General features: G+C 37.2%; 1 protein-coding gene and 1 non-coding gene across 2 annotated transcripts; one reads left to right on the top strand and one right to left on the bottom strand.

The window, feature by feature from the left end:
* Window positions 1-1,146: 1,146 nt before the first annotated feature.
* On the bottom strand, window positions 1,147-19,305 carry LOC149834510 (porphobilinogen deaminase, chloroplastic-like). Its single transcript, XM_090011446.1, has 5 exons — window positions 18,927-19,305; window positions 15,994-16,399; window positions 3,166-3,369; window positions 1,639-1,816; window positions 1,147-1,532 (listed from the first exon to the last, which is right to left on the bottom strand). The coding sequence occupies exons 1-5, from the start codon at window positions 19,133-19,135 to the stop codon at window positions 1,420-1,422; spliced, it is 1,110 nt and encodes a 369-aa protein (XP_089867572.1). The 5' UTR covers window positions 19,136-19,305; the 3' UTR covers window positions 1,147-1,419.
* Window positions 19,306-22,620: 3,315 nt separating this feature from the next.
* On the top strand, window positions 22,621-22,693 carry TRNAK-UUU (transfer RNA lysine (anticodon UUU)). Its single transcript has one exon. It is a non-coding gene; the product is annotated as a tRNA-Lys (tRNA).
* The last annotated feature ends 1,127 nt before the right edge of the window (window positions 22,694-23,820 follow it).

The following is a 23,820-nucleotide window of genomic DNA, read 5'->3' as shown; positions in this document are numbered from 1 at the left end:
CGGAGAATGGACCAAGGATGGAGGTTAAAATCAAAACTGGTGCAGGAAAGAAGGGAAATTTTTTGAGACAGGTGATGGTGGAGATCACAGCCATCCCTACTGGTCACCATTGAATGAATTTTTTTTTAATTGCGTTATTATTGATGAGTTATTAGAATGTTACACTTCTCAGCAGAACTGGTAATTCGTTTGACCAAGTATCATATCAACCAGACCAACTAGGGCTCCACCTGTTTGGTAGGAGCTGTCAGTGCACATCTCTTTATGGTGAAACATTGTAGTTTCCAACCCCAATGGTACGTTAAAAAATAACTGGTGGGGTCTGAGTAACCCCAGCTTGCCTTTCTTAAAAAAAAGTATCATATCAACCAGATAAAAATGCCTGTCTGAGGCTTGAGTTATTACATATCCAAGGACTGATAATCCCTTAAAGGACATGAATAAATTGCTGAGGACAGGGTATAAATAGGCTTCAACAGCCAAGGAGAACATTGACGGCAGATCAGGTGCATTCACATTGAGCACTTTGAGTGTGCCGCTGCACCTGATCTGCCTTCCATTTTCTGTTGAGCCCCCGAGATGGAGGGCAGTCAGGTGCAGCGACAAACTCAAAGTGTGCAATGTGATTGCACCTGATCCGCCCTCTAGAAGGTTGGATGTTTGGTATGTGAAGAGTGCACGTGTTGTAGGAATAATTGGTTTTTTAACATGAACTTTTTTCAATAACTGGGGAAAAGCTACCTCATTGACAGAGTTCATTGGCGTAAAACCCCAGCCCACCCTTGTCCATCAGAGAATACATCTGAGAGAGTTTATAGTTGGTATTTACGTACCTTGAGCTAGGTCCTCCAAAGATGAGGAAAAAGGAAAAATCATGTGCATGTGCGGGTAAGCACCTCACTTAAAGAACAATGTGCAACAGTATGAACACAAACTAATGAATTATTAGCTTATGTGCTTGGGTTACTGGTGAGTGTTTACTGGATCTTCATGAATGTTGAGGCATAATCTTTCTTTGCATAAGCTCTCATTAAAATTTTGAAAATTGGGCACTTCATATAACTTTAAAATGTAACCTGTGTATGAACAACTGAACATGTGTGCATTGAAGTTTCATCAAAGAAATAAGATTGCACCATAGATTGATTTCAGAGCCATAAAAGCTTGGAAATTATCTCATAATGATTTTTATTTAATAATCGAATCCCTACATACCCTCATCACTACCCCACTATAAAGAACAAACATCTATCCCTCTCTCTACAAACTTCTAAAACAAAAAGAAAAAAGAGCACTCAAAATCTTCATACAAAACTGAATCGAATCTAATGATACAGACACTTCAATTGCAACTTACTAACGTGGGTTTTAGGGCAGCATTGAAGAAGGTAACAGGAACTGCCCATATTTCTTTCCTTATTACCAGTCAAAAAAGCCAGGACCGGCACGTGAAATCAATTCTTTCCCAGCATCCTTCCCCATTGACACCATATCTTCAACATTGTATAGACCTCTTCTTGAAGTCTCAAGCACTGAAAAGTGTAGAGTTGATTAGAAGTTGCTAGTAAACATCAAAAGCTCAGTACAATAACCTGATTTGAGCTTTGACATCAATAGACCACTATCAGAAACAATTACCTCTGGTTCCATCTGGGGATGCCACTAAGCCTCTGAACAGGCAATATCCATCCTTGTCACGGAATGCATAACCTGCAATTGGCGTGCGGCAAGACCCGTCCAATGTTTCAAGGAAGGCCCTTTCACATGCAACAGCTAATCTTGTCTCATCATCATTCAGAGAAGCTATGTAACCAGCCTGCATCAATGGTTGCAGTCAATGGCAGTAGAAAGGTTACAATTCAATTCAAGTAGCTTATTGCCAGATTGTTGAGTTATCGAAGGATACATTTTGTAGAAACAAATTGTTGGAAATGGCAAGGCACAAGGAAGCAACAGTAAACATCACAAATAAAACCAAATCTGAGTCCTGAAGATCAATTGTTATCTTCCAAAAGCAAATCTCCCTAAATCCCTTACCATGCATAACACCAACAAATACCAAGATTCTAAGAATTTTATTCGAACAGAGTTTTTGGTTCTTGTAACCTTACCTAGACAATGGAAGAAAAACAACACTAGGAAAGAGTTGAGAACATATGATGAGATCTTTCTAGAATGCCATCAAATATTCCGTGTGTTGAACAGACACCCTTGACAGTCTCATGCACAATATTCACATTATGGAAGAAAAAAGAATCAACAGTTCAATCAATGGTAATGACTAATATCAAGGAGAAAACTGGCAAAAGATTAAGAACATGTGATTTTTGTTCTGTATGCTTGCATAACGGGCATCCATGCACAGGAAATTGAGATTTGAGATATTTTCAAGTATGGCTGATATCACAGGCATGGCATCCATATGTAGAGGTGGGCAACGGGCTGGGCTTGGGCCTATAAATTAGGCCCAAGCTCGATCCGAACCAGGCCCACAGCCCGTATATATATATATATATATAAAAAATATAATATAATAACATCAACAATATTTTTGTTTATCTCAAAAATGCTGTCAATCCAAATTATGATGCCAAACTAACATGGCATGTTTCTGCGTTGACCTGTTGTGATGTGTGGCACACCAGTGACGAATTTAGACCACTTGAAAACATTCATTCCCAGTAACAATGATCACTATTAGCACAAATTGATTGCTATTGCCCAAGTGTTTGAGGAGATATAATGATGATTTTATTAAATATCCATTCACTAATTTATGATAATGGCCTGAATATAATAGTATATCAAGATCAACAAAGTATCCACAAGCTTTGGTTCCCAATATATCTGCAAAGATGGGTCTTATATGAGACACAAGAGTGTGATTTATTGCTATCTTGTAAAGTTCATATATCGTGCATTATAAAAGTGAAACCAGCCAGTATATCATAAGTGCCACACCATGTTATAAACAAATTTGTTAATAAGCATATAGTGTATTTCAAAGAAATAGAAAACAGAAAAGTAAAACCTCAAAAACGTATTAAAAAATTAACACTTCAATGAGGCAGAAACCTTGGAATAGCATTTTTTATCCATTCATGCAATAAAGTCATCCTTGCAATAACCTAAAAAAAGTCTTTGAAATAGCATTTTATCACATACCATTTTGTCATCATTGCTTCTACAGGCAATGCCAATAGCTCCTTGTGCAATTGCTGGAAGCATTTCCTCCAGAGAGAGGATAGAAGTAACATTCTCAGTCATGGAGAGGCGCTTTAGGCCTGCCAATGCCAATAATGTTGCCTGGACCTCTCCTTCATTCAATTTTCTTAGTCGAGTTTGGACATTGCCTCTAAAATTTACCACCTGAAAGATTAAGTCATGAAAATGCTGTAAGCATGAATAAGTAAAAAAACAATACTGTGATTATGAGAAGATCTAATTTAGAAGTTCACATCAAGAATGCTACGCGCCGACAATTAAGATCTCATATCAAATATATTTTTAAATATACATAACAAAATTTGCTCAGCTTGTAAAATATCTGATTAATGACAAGAAAAGTTCAGTTGCATCAGGCATAAGCATAACAACCACAATATCAGGCAAAACCATGTGATTAATCCATGTGCTTGACAAAATGATTTTTGAACTTTCAGTTGAGGAAGCGAGAAGCGCGATACTTTCAAAATTTTAGAAAGCGGGAAGTGTGGGATGACTTAGACAGTTAGAAGCGAACCGGGAATCGTCTCGGAAGTGAACCGGAAGCGAAAAAAGAGAAAAAAATAAATAAAAATAAAAATACAAAAAGAATGAAAAAAAGGGGGAAGCGCGCTTCCCATCCCAAATTTTTTTGTGCTTCCCAGCGCGTTTCAGAAGCACGACGTTTCGCGCTTCCAAAACGTGCTTTGGGGAAGCGCGCTTCCCCACTCCCTATGGCGCTTCCGGTAACTCTGGCTCAAACATGAAAAGGAACAAGCAAGGAAAGGAAAGGAAAATAAAAAGAAAGAGCGTCACACAATATGGTTAGAATTTCAGCTCCCTAGATGCCAGCATTTCTTGTGGATTTAGATAATCAGTTTATAATACTATTTTACAATGTTCGCACATTGAGAATTACAAGTTGTGCAATCACACAATTGAATTTTGATGTCTTCAAAGTTCTTTTGGGTGCATGGATGGTCAAAGATTTTATCTTTGAAAGATAATGTTATCCACATTACTCATGGTAAGTTGAAGAGAACTTAACTTGACATGCTTATCTAATCTCAACTATCCAACCTGATGGTACATCCATGGCATTCATACTGGTAGTTAGAGGGTTCTCTAATTTGGGCAGCAAGCTATGAACCATGTGTTAGAATACAGCATTGCATATGCGTATGGATCTGGATCCAGATCCATACACATATTATATGTACACATGTTAAATAGGATTTCATTAATGGCATTATTGTAATATGTATATGTTTTTAATTTATAATGCTTAGGGTTTTGGAGGTCGAGCATTGCAGTGCCGCCCCAACCTTTTGTGAATTGCTCTCTCTCTCTCTCTCTCTCTCTCCCTCTTATCTCCTGTGAACAAATCTGATATGGTATCAGAGCTCAGGTTAATCCTGTGCGTGAAGAAGTTCTGACAGATCGTGGTGAAGGTTCTTCATCGTGAACAGCAACCACAGCGTGAGCAGCAAACCCCAGCGTGATCATCTTTAGATCGTGGTTCTTAATCGTGAACAGCGTGATCATCTTCAGATCGTGGTGAAGGTTCTTAATCGTGAACAGCAAGCCCAACGTGAACAGTTCCAGCGTGAGAAGCGTGAACAGCAACCCAGTGTAACACCCTCGTGAACAGCAAACCCCAGCGTGACATCTTCTCTTTTCTTCTGAATCTAAAAATTTCATTCGTTCATTGGTATTTGTTTACCTTCTTCTTCATTCCATTTTTTTTCTCAACATCAACGACTGTTTTTCACACCTGTGTTTGCAATTTTTTTTTAACACCAACAACTGGTTTTCAGACCTGTGTTGGTTCCATCTTTTCCTAAACACCAATGACTGGTTTTCAGACCTATGTTGGTTCCATCTTTTCCTAAACACCAATGACTGTTTTATTGTTGTTTTAGTGTTCTTTGTGCAACACTTTTGGTAGTACAGGTATATGCCTTATTTAAGGTTTACTGATTGATTAAGTGTTCTCAAAATCTGTTTTATTTTCTTCCCATTCATCTTGTTTGCTTATTCACCGTTTCACTGCTATGGACTTCTCTTCGTCATCCGGTCCCTCTGCCAATTTCTTAAGTCAGCTCGTTACTGAAAAAACTTACTCATTCTAATTTTTTGACCTGGAAGAGGCAAATCCTTCCTTTTATACGGAGTCAGGATCTCGATGAACATTTGGGTGGTTTAGTTCCTATACCACCACGGCTTATTTTGCAGGAAACCAAAGATGAGAAGGGTGACACAATTACCATTTCTATTAAGAATCCAGAGTATACAGCTTGGAGGAAGCGGGATCAATCTTTGGTTGCTTATATTACGTCAATACTCTCTCAAGAAGTGCTGGTTACTCTTTCAGATGATTGCACTGCGGCAGATCTGTGGAGTAAGTTGTCTCAGACATACTCTCAGATATCAGAAGCCCGAGTTATGTACTTAAAACATGAATTTCAAAGTTTGAAGAAAGGCTCCATGACAGTCATGGAATACATAGGCCGCTTGAAGAGTATTACTGATCAATTGGCTGTTGTTGGAAGTGCTATTGCAGATAAAGATAAAGTTCAACAACTTCTCAATGGATTGGGTCCTGATTTTGACATGTTTACCACAACTTTATCCTGCCTTCCTCACTTGCTCACTTTTGACGACCTCCAAGCGAAACTTCTCCAGCATGAGATGATTATGAAGCAAAGAGCAGAAGGAAATAAATCAGCTCGTCCTCGTTCAGTTTTGGCCATGGACACTTCTGTAGGTTTTGGACGAGGGAATGGAGGGCATCAAGGAGGCAGAGGCCGCGGACGTTTCGGGCAGGGAGGACGTGGTATTTTGCCTACATCTAATATTTCAGGGGCTTTTAATACAGGGAATCAGAGGAGAGTGCACACTTGTTTCTTATGTAACAAAAGAGGACATGTGAAAGCTGATTATTGGTTCAATCTACAGAATAAAAGAAAAATAAACAAAATTGAGAATAAATCAGCTACTGTTGTGGACACAAAAGTGCCATCCACAGATGTGCAACAACTTTTGTTATCAGCATTGTCACAGATGTCGATCAAGCAAAATGAACAAGGCGAATGGTATGTTGATTCAGGTGCCGCCACATATGTTACGGGTAATGCAGGTAAGTTATTGTTAAAATATGTATATATATACATATACTTATATATATATATATACATCCATATATATAAGTATATATATACATATATGTATATATATACGTATTCTCTTTTATTGAAATACCCGATAGGGGTATTCTTGTAAATCAGCCAATGTACTTTTTACCTTTTTCCTTCTTTCTTTTTTCCCTTTTCCTTTTTCCTTTTTTTCTTTTTATTTTCTTTCTTTTGGATGACCACAAGGGGCCCCACTCTTGTAGTCGTTGGGGCCCCAACGGTCAGATTTCTGACCGTTGGAGCTCCCAACGACTACAAGGGAGCCCCCTTGTAGTCCCTTCTTGATGCCGCCCTCCTCTATAAATAGAGGAGGTGTTCTCCTCTTGTAGCATGGGTTTTTCACCCTTCTTTTCCTTTCTTCAATAATATCCAACTTATGACTTTAAGTCATTTTTTATATTTGAGAGTTTTGTGTGTGCACATTTGGTGTTTGTGTTCTTGGCTCTAGTGGTCACTCTTAAAGAGTGACTTTTGCTCTATTGGTGCTTCCGCCTCTTTTCATTACATGGTATCAGATCTCGGTTGGTGATTGGGCTTTTCTTTGGAACGTGTGGCTCTCATTTTTGAAGAAAGGAAGGACTTTTTTGGTGTCGATGGAACGTGACTCTAAACTGGAGCTTTCTTTTAAGCTAAATGGGTCCAACTATCTCATGTGGGCCTTCGCTATGGAAAATCATCTTAGAGGTAAGAAACTTTGGGGTTTTGTTATGGGAACTACTCCCGAACCCTCTCTTATTCTCACCAAAATTGAAAATGAAGTTGAAAAAGCTTTAGATGGCGATGAGCGCATCAAAGCTATTAATGATCATCAATCCAAAATTGAGGATTGGGAAAGTAACCATGCCAAAATTTTGGCATGGTTTATGAACAATGTTGACCTTAAAAATTGTGCTAATATTGCCAAATTTAGAAGAGCCAATGAGGCTTGGTTTTTCATTAAGGGTATGTATACCCAAAAGGATCTTGCTCGACAATTCTTTTGTCAAGAAAAAATCCGTTCCACCAAACAAATGGACATGAGTGTCCGGGACTATTTTAGCTCTCTAACTCCTCTTTGGGATGAACTTGCTCTTCTTGAGCCTAAGTGGGTGGCTCCGGAAGATATTGAATTAAGGAGGGAACAAATTGAAAAGGAACATTTTTTTCAATTTCTTCATGGTCTTCGCCCGAAATTTGAACAAGTTAGGGCATCTCTTCTCCATAGAAGCAAAGCCCTACCTATTGAAGATGCCCTTGTCGAGATATGTCAAGAAGAAACTAGACTTGGCTTGAGCATTAAGAGTGATGAAGTTTTGGCCGTTACTAGGCCCGGATCGAATGTTAAAGCATATAGACCTCCCCATTTTAACAAAAATAGTAATGGGCCTAGAAAGGGAATAATATGCCATTATTGTAATCAACCGGGACACATTAGACCGGTTTGTCCAAAACTCAAAGGAAAGGTAGCCGCGGTTGGAGAAAATTCTCCAAAGGAAGAATGTACCAAAGAAGGAGATATCAAAGAAACTCTAAATCATATCTCTGAAGTTCTCCAACATCTTGCCATTTAGGTGAGAAAGAGACTTGGCATCCATGTAAATCGAGTGATCCAATACTTTCAATTTTTAATGATGTACCATCGGTCGTTGAAACACAAGATTGCAAGATGACTTAGATGGAAGAGTCAAAAAATCCATAAAGTAGAGGTCAAAACCGCTTCGGCCCAAAAGGATTTTGGAATGTAAATGTTTTGTTCTAACTCACAAAAATGATAAACTTTCTCCTAGGGCTATTGAATGTATCTTTTTGGGATATGGCGAAAAAAAAAAGGTTATCGATGTTTTGACATACTTAAAAACAAGCTTTATATCTATAAAGATGTCACATTCCTTGAAGAGGAAAATGGTTCTTCGCAACAACCAAATGAAAATATTGATTATTCCTTTCTATTTGACTTGTTGCCTAAAGAAAACATCATAGATGATCATATTGATCCTAGTGAATCCCTTAGTGAAGATCTTTTTGAACATCCGAGTGATGATCAAAACTTAGAAGAAAATATTTCAAGACAAATTCAAGTCTACTCTAGAAGGAATGAAAGAAATCCTCCTTATGCCCTTGAAATTTTTTTCCAAAGTGAGTCCATTGATGAGACCTCTCAAAGAAGATCGAATCGGATTTCCAAAATACCAAATAGATTTCTTTCTTATGATTCCTTTTCTCCTAACTTTCGAGCATGCCTACTTGCTCTTCACTCCTTTCATGTACCATCTCATTACAATGATGCTAAGCAATATGCTCATTGGAATGAAGCTATGGAACTGGAACTTAATGCTCTTAAAAAGGCACAAACTTGGGAAATCATTGATCCTCCCAATGGCAAGAAACCCATTGGATGTAGATGGGTTTTTAAAGTAAAAACTAAGAGTGATGGTTCATTGGAAAGATATAAGGCTAGGTTGGTAGCCAAGGGATATGCCCAAGAGTATGGGGTAGATTATGATGAAACTTTTGCCCCAGTTGCTCGAATGACTAGTGTTCGAGCTCTTATTGCTATTGCCTCAGTTAAAAAATGGCCAATCTTTCAACTTGATGTCAAAAATGCCTTTTTGAATGGTAATTTAAATGAAGAAGTTTATATGGAACCGCCTCCAGGTATGAATTTAAATGGAAAAATTTTGAAATTAAAAAAGGCTTTATATGGACTTAAGGAAGCTCCTAAAGCTTGGTATGATAGGTTTAGTAACGTATTAATCAATTTAGGATTTTCTTCTTGCTATACTGACACTGCTCTTTTTGTTAAAAGGACAGGTGACTCCATTATTATGCTTCTACTGTATGTTGATGATATGATCATTACTGGGAATGACAAAAAGGAAGTAAATGATGTAAAGTCCATGTTAAAAGAAACTTTTGATATGTCTGACCTTGGTTATTTGAGATATTTTTTAGGGATTGAAGTGGCTTATTCCCCGCGAGGATACATCCTATCTCAAATGAAATTAGCTGCAGAAATTTGTACCAAGTAAGGAATATCTGATGAAAAGAAAGTTGAGACTCCCGAAGTTATTAATGCAAAACTGAGACTTGAAGATGGTGTTCTACTTGAGGATCCAACCCCCAAACGTCAATTAATCGGATCTCTCACCTATCTATCCATCACACGTCCAAACATAGCTCATGCGGTTCATGCAACAAGCCAGTTTCAGCATGCACTTACTTCAGTTCATATGGCAGTCGTAATGAGAATTGTGCGATATATCAAAAATACTATATCCAAGGGACTCTTCTTATCCTCTTCCCCATCTCTTGACTTAACTGCTTTTACTGATGCTGACTGGGGAGGAAATCCCAATGATCGTATCTCAATAACGGGTCTTTGTATTTTTTTAGGTGAATCCCTCATTTCGTGGAGATGCAAGAAGCAGCAGAAGGTTTCACTGTCATCCACTGAAGTTGAATATCGGGCCATGGCAATGACAACTATGGAAATCGTATGGCTCAGAAGTCTCCTTGCTGACATGGGCGTCCCCATTTCCACTCCCACCAAGCTCTGCTGTGATAACAAAAGTGCGATATACATTGCCAGCAATCACACCTTTCATGAGCGGACCAAGCATATCGAAATGGATTGCTACTATGTTCGAGACAAATACCTCAGAGGGACTATCTCATTACCATATGTTACTTCAGAGTATCAACTAGCTGACTTTTTCACCAAGGCGCTCCCAACTCCACGATTTATGTTTCTCCTTAGCAAACTTTCGGTCTTCTCCCCGTAAAGTTTGAGGGGGCGTGTTAAAATATATATATACATATATGTATATATATACGTATTCTCTTTTATTGAAATACCCGATAGGGGTATTCTTGTAAATCAGCCAATATACTTTTTACCTTTTTTCTTTTTTCCCTTTTCCTTTTTTATTTTTTTCTTTTTATTTTCTTTCTTTTGGATTACCACAAGGGGCCCCACTCTTGTAGTCGTTGGGGCCCCAACGGTCAGATTTCTGACCGTTGGAGCTCCTAACGACTACAAGGGAGCCCCCTTGTAGTCCCTTCTTGATGCCCCCCTCCTCTATAAATAGAGGAGGTGTTCTCCTCTTGTAGCATGGGTTTTTCACCCTTCTTTTCCTTTCTTCAATAATATCCAACTTATGACTTTAAGTCATTTTATATATTTGAGAGTTTTGTGTGTGCACATTTGGTGTTTGTGTTCTTGGCTCTAGTGGTCACTCTTAAAGAGTGACTTTTGCTCTATTGGTGCTTCTGCATCTTTTCATTACAGTTATCTCACTTATTGCCTTATTTTGAAAAAGGTAGTATAGTTACGGGAGATGGAACTTATCACTCCATTAGTCATACTGGAAATGCACATATCCCTATGTCAAAGTCCTCACTTCACCTGTCCAATGTTCTTCTTGCTCCTAATATTAAAAAGAACATTGTTTCTGTAGCTAAACTTGTTGATGATATGAATTCTTCCGTCGAATTTACTCCCTCTTCTGTTTATGTTAAGGATATACGAACGAAGGAGACGTTCGCTAAGGGGAAGCGACAAGGAAACATGTACGTCTTCAAGGAGATTCCTTCAGTGTCTTCACCCTCAGTACCAGTCCTCCAGTTGAAGTCGTCCAAGCGTTCTTCAGTGTCTTCGCCTTCAGAGTCTTTGTTTTTTCCTTCATTGGAAGTTTTTAATTCATCTCATTGTAATAAGCCAGATATTTGGCATAGTCGTTTGGGACATTGTAGTCGAGGTTTCGTTGAAAATCTTGTATCTGATGGTTTCCTTCCAGAATCTAGTTTATGTTCATTTTCTGATAATAATAATAAATGTTCTTCATGCGAACTCTGCAAAAGCCATGTCCTTCCTTTTCATATTATAAATAAAAGAGCTTCAAAGCCATTTGGGATTATTTGTTCCGATGTTTGGGGACCTGCACCTATTCCTTCTCTTTCTGGTAGTCGCTACTATGTTGTCTTTATTGATTCCTATTCCCGTTATACTTGGATATATTTCTTAAAACACAAGTATGAAGTTTTTCAAATATTTTGGGAGTTTCATTCGATGGTCAAAACAAAGTTTGCTTGTGATATTGTGCATTTATAATGTGATGGTGGAGGAGAGTATTCATCGAACGAGTTTATTGCCTTTCTTCGGGATAAAGGAATAAGTCGACAGGTTTCTTGCCCTCATACTCCTCAACAAAATGGGGTTGCAGAGAGGAAACACAGGCATATTGTCGAGAGCGCGATGAGCATGTTACATGATAGCAATGTGCCCGTTAGTCTCTGGACAGAAGTTTTTCACACATCTGTTCATATCATAAATCGTCTTCCTATGGCACTTTTGGATCGGAAATCTCCCTATTATACTTTATTTGGGCAACATCCCTCTTACGATGAGCTGCGTGTTTTTGGTTGTGTATGTTATGTACATATTGATTCATCTCTGCGAAATAAGTTTCAGGATAAGGCTGTCAAGTGCATATTTGTTGGGTATGCAGATGAATACAAAGGTTATCGATGCTATGACCCTACTACAAAACGCATTAGGACCTGCAGTGTTGCCACCTCGAGAATTAGAAGTATATGATCCATGGATGAGCGCATACCTCTTTGCTAATACAGGAGAAACATGTCAAACAAATTGCTCTTCCTTTGGCTTGAGTAGGGAATTGAATGACTCACAAATGCATGTTGAATTATCTCCAATTGAGCCACCCCCAGTAGAACGTTTCTCTGGACAGATATACACTAGACAGAGCAAAAATACAGAGCCGAGGAATGTGGAGGAAGGCATCGCCAATGATTCGGCTCAAAGGCCTTCACACATTAAGCATCCTATTCAACGATGGGTGAGTTATGAGACCTTCTCCCTTGATTTCTAGTTGTTTATGTCTCAGCTCACAAAACAGAATGAACCCACTTGTTTTAATCAAGCTCTTCAATCTCGTCATTGGACTGAAGCTATGAATAAAGAAATGGAAGCTCTTCATGAATGCCAGACTTGAGAAATAGTCCCTCGGCCAGAAGGAAAGAATGTAGTTGGCTCAAAATGGGTTTATAAAATAAAATATAAGCCTAAAGGAAGTATTGACAAACATAAGGCGCGACTTGTTGCTCGAGGATTCACACAACAATATAGTGAAGACTACGACGAAACTTTTAGTCCCGTAGTCAAAATGGGTACTATTCGTATTATCATATCCCTAGCAGTCGATCAAGGTTGGAGCCTTAGCCAGATGGATGTTAAAAATGCATTTTTGCATGGAACTTTAAAGGAAGATGTATATATGAAGAAACCACCTGGTTATGTCGAGAAGGATCCTATTGCCTGGGTGTGCAAACTAAGGAAATCTCTGTATGGGTTGAAACAGGCGTGCCGTTCCTGGTTTGAAAGTTTCTCTATGCAGATTCAGAGTTATGGTTTTAGAAGATGCTCTCTGGATCACTCTCTCTTTATTTACCAAAAGGCGGACATTGTTATACTTCTTCTTATATATGTTGATGACATTGTGATCACTGGGAGCTCAGATAGTCATGTGCAAGACGTGAAACATTTTTTAATGAAAACTTTCAAGATGAAAGATTTAGGGGAGTTGCGGTACTTTCTTGGTGTGGAAGTTGACAGACAACAAGATACATTGACACTCATGCAACAAAAATACACTCTTAATCTTCTGGAAAGAGCCGGGATGACGAATTGCAAACCAGTCAGCACTCCTAGTGTATTACATCAAAGGCTGAGCTCTGAAGATGGTCATCTTTGTGTCAACCCTACAACGTATAGAAGTCTCGTAGGGATGTTACAATACTTGACCTTTACCAGACCTGATATAGTTTATGCTGTCAATCAGGTATCCCAGTTTATGCATGCTCCAACGGAGGGTCATATGGAAGCTGTGAAGCACATTCTACGCTATTTAAAAGGAACTATAGGAGACAGACTTGTTTATCGCAAGAACGATAATCTGCATAGAGGACATGCACTCATCACTTATACAGACGCAGATTGGGCAGGGGATCCAGATGAGAGACGATCTGTCTCTAGATACTGTGTTTATATTGGGCACAATTTAGTGTCCTGGAGCAGCAGAAAACAAAAGGCAGTGGCACGATCGAGTACAAAGGCTGAATACAGATCGATGGCTGCAGGCACGACAGAGGTCACATGGATTAGACACTTATTGAGTGATCTTGGGGAGACAATTATTCGATCATTTCTTTTATGTGACAATCAAAGCGCAATAAACATTGCATGTAATCCTATCCAGCATAGCAGAACGAAGCACATTGAGATTGATCAACATTTCATACGACAGAAAGTCGAGATGAAGGAGATAGAACTACGTCATGTTCGAACAGAAGATCAAGTGGCAGACCTATTTACCAAGGGATTAACAGGACGTCAATTTTGGCTATTGAAGAGCAAGTTGTACATGCTCCAAAATCACGTACAACTTGAGGGAGGGTGTTAGAATACAACATTGCATATGCGTATGGATCTGGATCCAGATCCATACACATATTATATGTACACATGTTAAATAGGATTTCATTAATGGCATTATTGTAATATGTATATGTTTTTAATTTATAATGCTTAGGGTTTTGGAGGTCGAGCATTGCAGTGCCGCACAGCCTTTTGTGAATTGCTCTCTCTCTCTCTCTCTCTCTCTCTCTCTCTACCTCTTATCTCCTGTGAACAAATCTGATACCATGACCGAGTTCTCACAATCCCAGAGTGCTTTCTAGTCGAAATGATTGTACTCAGAATGGTTTCTAGGTGGTGACCCACAGCCTGCAATAAGTGAACCTGGTGACCAGGTTCACAGCTTAATGTCAAATGACACCATCACAGTCCCAAGTATTTTTATCCTGTAATTCCTGTCAGAAACATATAAAATCCTAAACTATCAACAGAACTGCTAGATATACATGCTTGACTTGCATAACTTGCACCTGTTAAGATGGTCAGAGATTCTGTTTATTCAATTATAGATAGACTTGGGCGATCAGCTCAGTTGCACAGTGAAAACATTCCGTTTAAAACACACCGTGGTGGGACAAAAAATGCATGTTTCTTCAATCTTGTTTCTACATCAAAGTTCTTAACATAGTTCTGAGCAAGCATGTGTTTTCTAAAACCCAAATCGATGCTGAACTTATCTTTCAGCAATTGCGATCCTTCGGTTGGTTTCACAGAAGGAACCAATCTCAGATTTCATGGAAGGTTCTTTAAATGACTTTGAAAGCTTCTTTCACTTCTTACTGAAGTTACAGTGAGCTTAAAGAAAGAACATTTTATTTACACTATTTGATCGTTCAATATTTCAGATGTTTCTTTTTTCACTCTTCATTTTCATAGTAGTGTATACATATGATTTGAACTAACATAGTAGATTTTTTTATGTAGTCCCATAAAAGCTCCATTGATATTTACGACTTGGGAGATCCTTGGTCCTTTATTAGATAGCTTTTAGTAACACATCCTCTGACTTACAAAATCAACTGGACAGACTGTGGAATGTATCATTCACAAATTTCTCAAGTTGGTCTTTTCTTGTCAAACTAGGTATTAAGGCTCCTAGAAAAAAAAGAAAAATGAAAGAAAGTTGCAAAATAACTGAAATGAAAAACATAAGATGACTGGGAGCAACAAACAACCATGAAAGTATAGATGATGATCACTAGACATTGCGGATCCAGCAATGATAGTTGCATTCATGCATGAGTATCAGGCCATTCATCACTTCATAAACCCAACTGACCTGTATATCTTCAACGGACTTATCCTTAATTTTTCATCATCCATCATTTTTTCCTAAAATAATTAAATATATGCCTGTGACCAATCTGTTGGTTTAGTAAACTGCAAAGAATAAACATAAAAACTAATGCTGAAGCATTACCTAGCCATATAATCAATCCACAACATAAAAAAGATGCTCATTATAAATTGTTCAAACCAAATGTTCAAGACTTTCTATACTTCCAGATCTTGTTGTTGATCCAATCTCACCCAAGGCTACAGGTTGTAATAATCTTCTTTACTTGATGGCCACATTGAAACTGACTGTTAGAACAGATAGTTTATGAGATATACCATATGAAACTCTGAGTGGAACAGTCTTTTCCCACTTGGTACAAGCTCAATTTGAACCATGTAAAGGAACATGGTCCAGTCCAGTTTTAGCATTATTCCATTTTGCAGGTTCACTGCAGAGGATGTTTGATATAATTCAGCAATGAGAGAATCAGACCTTGACTCAGGCACATGTCGAACTTTGACATAGTTACAGTTAGTCTGTCTCATAACATTTCTGTGTTGAATCAGTAATATATGGTCACGTTAAATTGTTTTCTAAATTCTGAGCCAACCCAACCATGGACTCCAGTGCCTCAGATTATTTGATCTCTTCAAAAGGAAGCTAATGGTGCATAGAATTATATGGTATAAATAATAACCTGAATAAATACTCAGAAACATGAATAATACAAGTCTATACTTGCTGAATTTGTTTGTAACTTTGTTTCATGCAACTAAAAGAATCAATCTCAAGCTCATTAACAAAAGAACAAAAACATTGATCATAATAAGTAACTTGCTTACTTTAAGTGATGGATATCTGTAGAGTATTTGAGATTGTCTTCTGAGGGAAGCGCTACCAACGATGCTTCCAGGTGGAAGCTCAGCCAAGGAGGTTGCAGTTGGACAAATAAACGCATCTCGAACATCCTCTCGTGGCAGATTGCATGGTAAAATCATCCCATCAGGAAAATAAGTTGGCACATCCTTCATTGAATGGACAGCAATATCAATAGTGCCATCTAAAAGAGCTTCATCTATCTCTTTTGTAAAAAGTCCTTTGCCACCTATATCTGCTAATGGTTGATTCAATATCTTATCACCAGTTGTCTTAATGATTATTATTTCAATTGCACCTTCTTCTGCTAGTTCTGAATGAGTAGCCTTGAGTTTGGCTTGTGTCTCGTAAGCCTGGGCAAGGGCTAATGGACTGTCTTACAAGAAAGCAGTACAAACATCATCCAACAAACAATAGATAAACTAACTGTGTAACAAGTAGAAAAAATATACATGTTTCTCAACCTTTAATGACATTAGATCAAACATCCAGGAAATCACATCATAAATACATTATCCTGATTGATTGTTTTGCCGCAAGAAAAAATTTACTCATTCAAGCATGACATAAAGAGACATATGCAAAGGATAAATATACAATGGAGGGACATATATAAGTTCCACATAGATCAAGGAGTGCTACAATCAACGCTAAAGATCAAGGGGTGCTACAATCAACGCTTATGAGCTTTTCTCTTCAACAATCATGACATATTTATGGTTAGCTTCAAAAACTTAATTCTGCAACAAGGTAGCATTCTAGACATTTTGGATAAGAAACAGGTTTCAATAGATAATGAGAGGCGATATCATGAAATGTCTTCTCACTGAAATGAACAAGCATTTATGAGTATTATTGCTTCCTGGAAAGGTGCATAAATGGATGCTCGATGCTCAATGCTCATTGCACTCTGCATGAAGTGGTATCTATATATCCCCAAGTAAGATGATTAAAGCAGGAACCACCTCCATTGGCTGGTTGGAGGTTAAGTCGCCCTCAGATCCGTGAATGCATCTTAGGCAAGGAAGGCTCTTACAATTGTAGAGGTACCTAAAGAAAACTGCTGAATATGTGTGAAAAGGTATAGGTTTGATAGTACTAGAAACCCATCATCAATGTTCTAACTGATAAATAAGCTGTTTCCTGGAAAATGATAAAGTTCAGGATAATTTTTTTCCTTCAGGAAACGTCCAGACCTAACTCCCCATGGTCTAGTAAAACAACATTTGGGGAAACATGGATTCCATTTGGAACGATTGCCGAATCATGCAACATGTTTCAGTAAATGCAGAGAAATTAGGATTTTGTTGTATACTCTCTATTCCACATCCATTTCTCTCTAATAATGAAATGAGACGGGACTCCTTTCAAGAAAAAAAAAGTAATGAGAGAGCAATCAAATGATCTAGAAAATCAGAAAAGGTCAAGTGTTAAGGATTAGAAGCGCATAAAAGATTATGCCTGACTGATAAGATAGCACCATACCATCTTGATGGAAGTACCACAGTTGAATATCTCATACAGATACGAGTAAAAGGCTCATCATCCATTTGAATTAATACAAACAAGGTCAAAGAAACATAATCATTTATTTTCGGAATGTATAACAGGAGCAGCATCACATTGAATTATGGTTTTACTTTCAAAGATAATAAAATTTGGGAAGATTTCCCAATGATTATAAATGGCTTGCATATTAGCTTCTGTCTCTATGTTACATATTTCCAAAACTAAGAAAAATGTTTAGCACAAGGCGCTACAGAATAGTAACATCCTTTCCAACTCAACACTAATTTGGTCCCTCCTCTAGCAAACTAGATGTTAGTAGCGACGTTTGGAAAATATATGGAATAGCTCATCAGTTCAAAATGCAGTTGGTTCAGTGTGATATCAATAATGCGCTACTTAGGCTCAAGTAGGTGAAGTTCATGATAAGAACAAATAGATAATAGGAAAGAACAAAGCAGACAACAAAAGTACTAAAAATTTCTTATGTAACATTTTTTCAGCCTTACTACTGCTTTTGAAACCAAAGAAAATAATGAATACTATTTTAGTGGAAGAGAAATGTGGACAGCAGCAAATTACTTATAGTTTTTTGTAGTTATATTCCTCTAATATCAATATTTCTCTGGCAGTGACTATCCATAAAAGACCTACCTACCCTTAACTAATCACATTCATCGAATAAAAATAAAAAAAGAAAAGAGGTATCATTTTGACCTAAGCACGCCCTTAGAAAAAAAATTCAAAACATTACTAGGTCACCTAAGGATTTTTTTTGTGGCAATTATTTATGCTAGCACAAACTTCAACTTTACTCTATTTGTTTCTGAATAGAGGACGTCAGAAACAAGATCTGGAGAACTGATAGAATAATCACAGTTTTGCTACATTTAGGAAAAGCCATCATCTGGAGTTCACGCCATGCCTCTATCCAATTCTTTAAACCAATTCTAAAAAAGAAATAAAAGGAAAGCTATTTCCAAGCACATCCGAATCACCCCAGAAAACCAACATCATATAAATTTCACCACATTTCAGGCAGATAGATGACGACCCTCCTCCATTTCAATGGTTCTTAACTGAAATTTCATCACTTGGAATTCTAAATCCACTTAAGTTTGTGCAAAAAGCTGCTAAACACAAGCAGAAAAGGATAAAGCCATCCTAAATCTCCATACAGAACACAAATCCAACTTAAATCTGCACTAATCTAATGAAAACCCGAAAGACAGTAAGAAAATATCAGATGACCGCATCAATGACAGCATTGAGAAGTGATTAAACATCAATCATATGAAATGGTTTATAGCCTGAAACACAAAACTGTACCAACAAACAACTAACCAACAATAGCAAAGAGAAAAGAAGAACCCCACTAATGGAAGAGTCTTACCTTCCTCTTGTACCAATCTTAACAAGCGAAACCTTAGTATGTGAGGGCTGTTCCACTGCAACAGCTGCTCTAATGACCACACTCTGCCTTCTCCCATGAGTGCTACAAAGCGGGAACCTGAGATTCTGAGGGAAACCAAACAGGCTAGGAAGAACCGAAGCAGAAGAGTGGAAGACAGGGTGGATGGCTGATCCTAGAGAGATCTCCATCCTCAGAAGGAAGAAGAATGGTGGCGACTCATCGGCAATATTTCAGATGGGTTTAAGAGTCTCTTGATGTTAGAAAAAAAATTCAGAAGATTGTGTTTTCATATGTTGGCTGTCTCAACGTCTCTGTAGATAATGTCAGTATGATCCACCAATCACGCTCGTCCTCCCCATGAGTCTAATCTAAACAAAATGGCCCTGCCATCTTTTCTGGATATTATGAATCGTTTTCGGGATATTAGAAATCTATATATTGGCTTTACAATCAAGACTCCACTGGTGCTCGCTCGCTTCATTCCGAGTGTCTTTTTTGGTTGGTTCGGTGGCTTGGTCAAACATGGACCATGAATACCAGGTTTGAGTCGACCTCCTCTCTTGAATGAGCCGTGTTTATTGACGAGTTTCATCGGCTTGAGCTGAGTCAGCTGCGGCTAGGAGAAGATGTCGTTTGCCTGCCTGCCTGTAGTTTCGAATCATGAATCTATCTTGGTCCGGTGCTTGGCAGCAATGCATGCTTACATGGTTTACAATGGTCGTGCCCCTAAAGTGGACTAGTTCGATCGAGTCAGACAGGCTCCTCAGCAGTGTGGGTTGCATTGCTTGTTTCGACTCGTATTGGCTCTCAGTTGACTTGGTCATGAGATATCAAAGATAAGAGGACTTAAGATTATTAGGTCAAATCTTAGGTCACAGGTGGAATGAGCAATCACAGCTAAAAGTCTAAAAGTTAGATATGATTGTTAGACACAAGGTTAGTTTTATGACCAACTTTAACAGGATTGAAGAGAGGAGCATTCTCAAGTGAGAATCACATTTGCAGCTTGTCATTTTTCATGTCATTAAAGTTGATAAAGTATTGTGGTTGTAATTTGCAGTCACAGGAAGAAGTGAAAATCCAAGAATCACAGGGCGAAACATGCCAATTATGAATTTATTATAACAATAAAATGTTCTCCTCAAAAGTTCTGGTAGCAGCAGCTAGTGCACGTCACCTTGTGTTAGGACGTTGCAGGTTCAAAACCCAATGGTATAGTTGTATAACTTGTAGGTCTGCCTAACCCCAGATTGCCCTTAGAAAAGAAGAAGAAGAAGAAAGAGGTCCCCATGGGGACTGCTTGGTTCATGCACATCAAACGCTGGACAGCACCGTCGTGGGGACCAGTCAGCCCCGTTCGGGCCATTCAAACATGCCCAAGAGGTGACAAAACTACATAAGATCAACTAAAACTTGAGAGGAAGATGCTCTTAATCCCTAATGCCAATACTGTAGCTACATCACGAATACCAATTTTGCAATTTTGTTGCAAACTTAATGAGAAAGGTAATTTTTAATCTTTTATGTTAATTTTACTTTTATTTATACCTTATATTTTTAAATAGTTTTTATAATTATTATTTTACAAGTGATGATATTTTCCAATGTTATCAGTATCGGTGCATATCGGCCCCATACGCATAGTATCAATAGAAATTCGATATGCTGCATGCCTGAATAGGCTATTTTTTAATACTATAAAAAAATACTAAAAGATATTTTTTAATATTATTTTTACATTTATTTTAATAGTTTTAACATGTGTCACATTATGATTGACACGTTATAATTTTTTATTATTTTTGGGCCGATACAGATTCAGTTGAGCATCGGTATCAGCTGAATCGGTGGCCCAACGATTCAGGGCCGATACCGATACTATTTCAAGTAGCAAATTTCGGACCTCCAATGTCATAACAAAAGACTTTATTCTTGTCGCATAACTCACCGTATAAACAAGAGAAAATTTCAATTAAGGGCCAAACTATTGCCCTTAATTCCAAATATGGGCCACACATTTCTGAAATTTCAAATAGTACCAAACTTTTCATGAAAACTGTCAACTACGGATATAGGTCAACGCCTATCATATTGGAAAGCGTGAGTCCTTTTTGGTTTCTTGTATTGTCCTTTAAAAACTAAAAAGTACTTATCCTCTTAAAAAAAAAGTAAGGAAAGGGTTTACATGTGATGCAAAGTAGGCTGCTTTTGCGAAAACACATGCATTTTCCGAGGGGCACACAATGACAACACAAACGGTGGAAAGTGACATTTTCACCGGAAATCCTCAATGGGCGTATCATTTTACATGCTGGGCATGAATTTTTCGTGGAAATGGTTCCTGTGGGGGATCGGATTCCATTTCTGCCACAGATGAATCCACGAAAGGGCCCTATTTAATGACATGCAAACCCTCTTCAAAGGTGTGAACTTTTAATGTTGTAATTGGATAGATGAATTTAACCTCAGTTAAAGGCAATAATAAAATGCAGGCTCTTGTTTGATAGTTTTCAAAAAAAAAAAAAAATTGGTGCATATTTAAAATTTCAAAAACATCTGGCCCATATTCGAAATTATGGGCAAAAGGATGCCCCATAAATAAAATTTTCCCTATAAACAAAATATGCAATTACTGTGAAATCAATCAAGCAATTAATATTACTCGGGAGACTAAGTAGGGGCGAGAGCCAGGAATTTAAACTATGGTGGGGGACCAACACAGTGAAAAGGAAAAATAAATCCTAATAAGCTAAATTAACAATATTTATATATAAATAAATTATTCTGAAAAGGCTGACTAAAATCATGCATGTCCAATACCTAATTAAAATTTTATTTTATTTTAAAAATTAAAATAAAAAACCTAAATGCTAATTTAAAAATAAGACCCTAAGACATAATTAAATATTCATGCTATTTAAAAAATAAATCAAAAACCCACTCGCTTACAAAAATCATTCATATATATATATATATACATATATATATATATATATATATATATACATACTAATCTAGATAAAATGAAACTCCTCAAATTATAACTAAAATCAAGCATGTTTAATCATATCTAATGTTGATTAAAAAACCATAAAAATACCTAATTAAACATTCACCTCATTGACAAAAATCACAATAAAAAACCGAAATGCTAATTAGACAAAAAAATACACATGAAACTTTAAACCCTAAAAAAAGAAAAAGCATTTATAAGGGCTCTATTGAACAGATGATCGAAACCCATACGCCTATTAGAGAGGGAGAGAGGAGGGATTTTCACGTTATGTACAATGCAGATGTCCTAGAAAAGTTCTGAGTAATACATAAAATATTTGTTTCTTTACTCTCTTTTAGGTAAAAATGGGATAATTGGCTCTGCTAAGAAAAGTTTTCTCAAACTTCTTTTGCAGCTTTCGCCATGAATCAATTTGAAAGTGATGAATTTATGTAACCTTGGCTTCATTCTGTTACACGAATAGCTTAGAATAAAAAGGATTCTTCACCTGAAAAAAACTTAAAGATAACGCGGCCATTATCAGCCAACTTCAATGCATTCTTCTTTGCCTTTGGATGTTTAAATTGGCATCCCTAGAAAGAACTATACTATGACGAGCAAAGAAAGGTCGTCTAAACTATATTTAAATAATAAATATGCGGATTACTTATCGATCTTGCCGTCTTAGCTCAGCTGGTAGAGCGCGTGGCTTTTAACCACGTGGTCGTGGGTTCGATTCCCACAGACGGCGGTATTTTTCATACTTTTCCCAAGTTTTTTATTTTTGCGCTCCTATTATTTCACGTTATAACCATTTTAAAGTAAAGAAAAAGGAAGGATCCATGTCACCGCAAGAAAACATTTTCAAATGAAAGCCGACCATAACGAAAAAAGGGTAAAAAATCCAAAGCCAGGCTGGAAGGATTTAGTCCACCTAAATCACCATTAAGCTCTGTTTTTTTTACCAGAAATGCATATAAAATACTTAGATCAAGTGGGGTTGGGATGGCTGTCTAACAAAAATTATAACCCAAACTCGAATCACATATTACTCAATTTGGGTTCAAGTTCACCTGAAGAATATTTGGGTTGGCATTTTTTTATCGGATTGAGTACCAGATGTAAGGCTGTCATTGACAGCTCTTAACCTTCATAGATAAAAATTTGATATTATTGAGCATAAAAATATGCAGAAATTCTTGATATTGCAGCTTTAATAAGATTGCTTTTAATTTCTTTCAAAAACCTAAAAAAATTAAAATGTCAACAATAAAAATAAAAATAAAAATAATAAAATAAGGATTTTATTATGCACACTATCTACAAAAGCAATAGATTTAATTTATCACAATTTTAAATATTATGATTACATTGGTGATATTCAATTTATCATGATTTTTACATTTTGTAAATATGATGCAATACATGGGCAATATTTGTGACATAGATTAGAAGATAATAATGCAACAAGGAAAGTATAGTAGCATACATGGCATAAAAAAATACTTTTTAAAATTAAAAATAATAAAAATTAGACTAAACCTATTGAACTAAGCTCAAATTGGCTCGTACACAACATAAATAACCAACCATATGAATCAATCTCCAAGGCTATCACCTTCTTTGGCCAGATCTTCCAACATTTCCACATGACTAATTAAGCCAATAATAAGAGTAAAAGTAATAGCAAAAGTGGCACAATCCGAAGGAGAATTAGGTATTTTTTATTTATTTTCCTTGGAGATGGAAAATCCATCCCCCAATGAACAAAAGCCCTAATGCTTCACTTGGTGAGTGCCTTTTGGTTTCATCAATTTTCAAATTCTTCCTCGGCTGGTTAAAAGAATGAAATTAGCCAATATTATGATAAGGTGATAA

This window comes from Nuphar pumila, chromosome 6, assembly GCF_984573655.1.
Source record: "Nuphar pumila chromosome 6, dmNupPumi1.hap1.1, whole genome shotgun sequence".
NCBI lineage: Eukaryota > Viridiplantae > Streptophyta > Magnoliopsida > Nymphaeales > Nymphaeaceae > Nuphar > Nuphar pumila.
The sequence above is the reverse complement of the archived record's forward strand: the minus strand, read 5'-3'. Positions and strand labels throughout refer to the sequence as shown.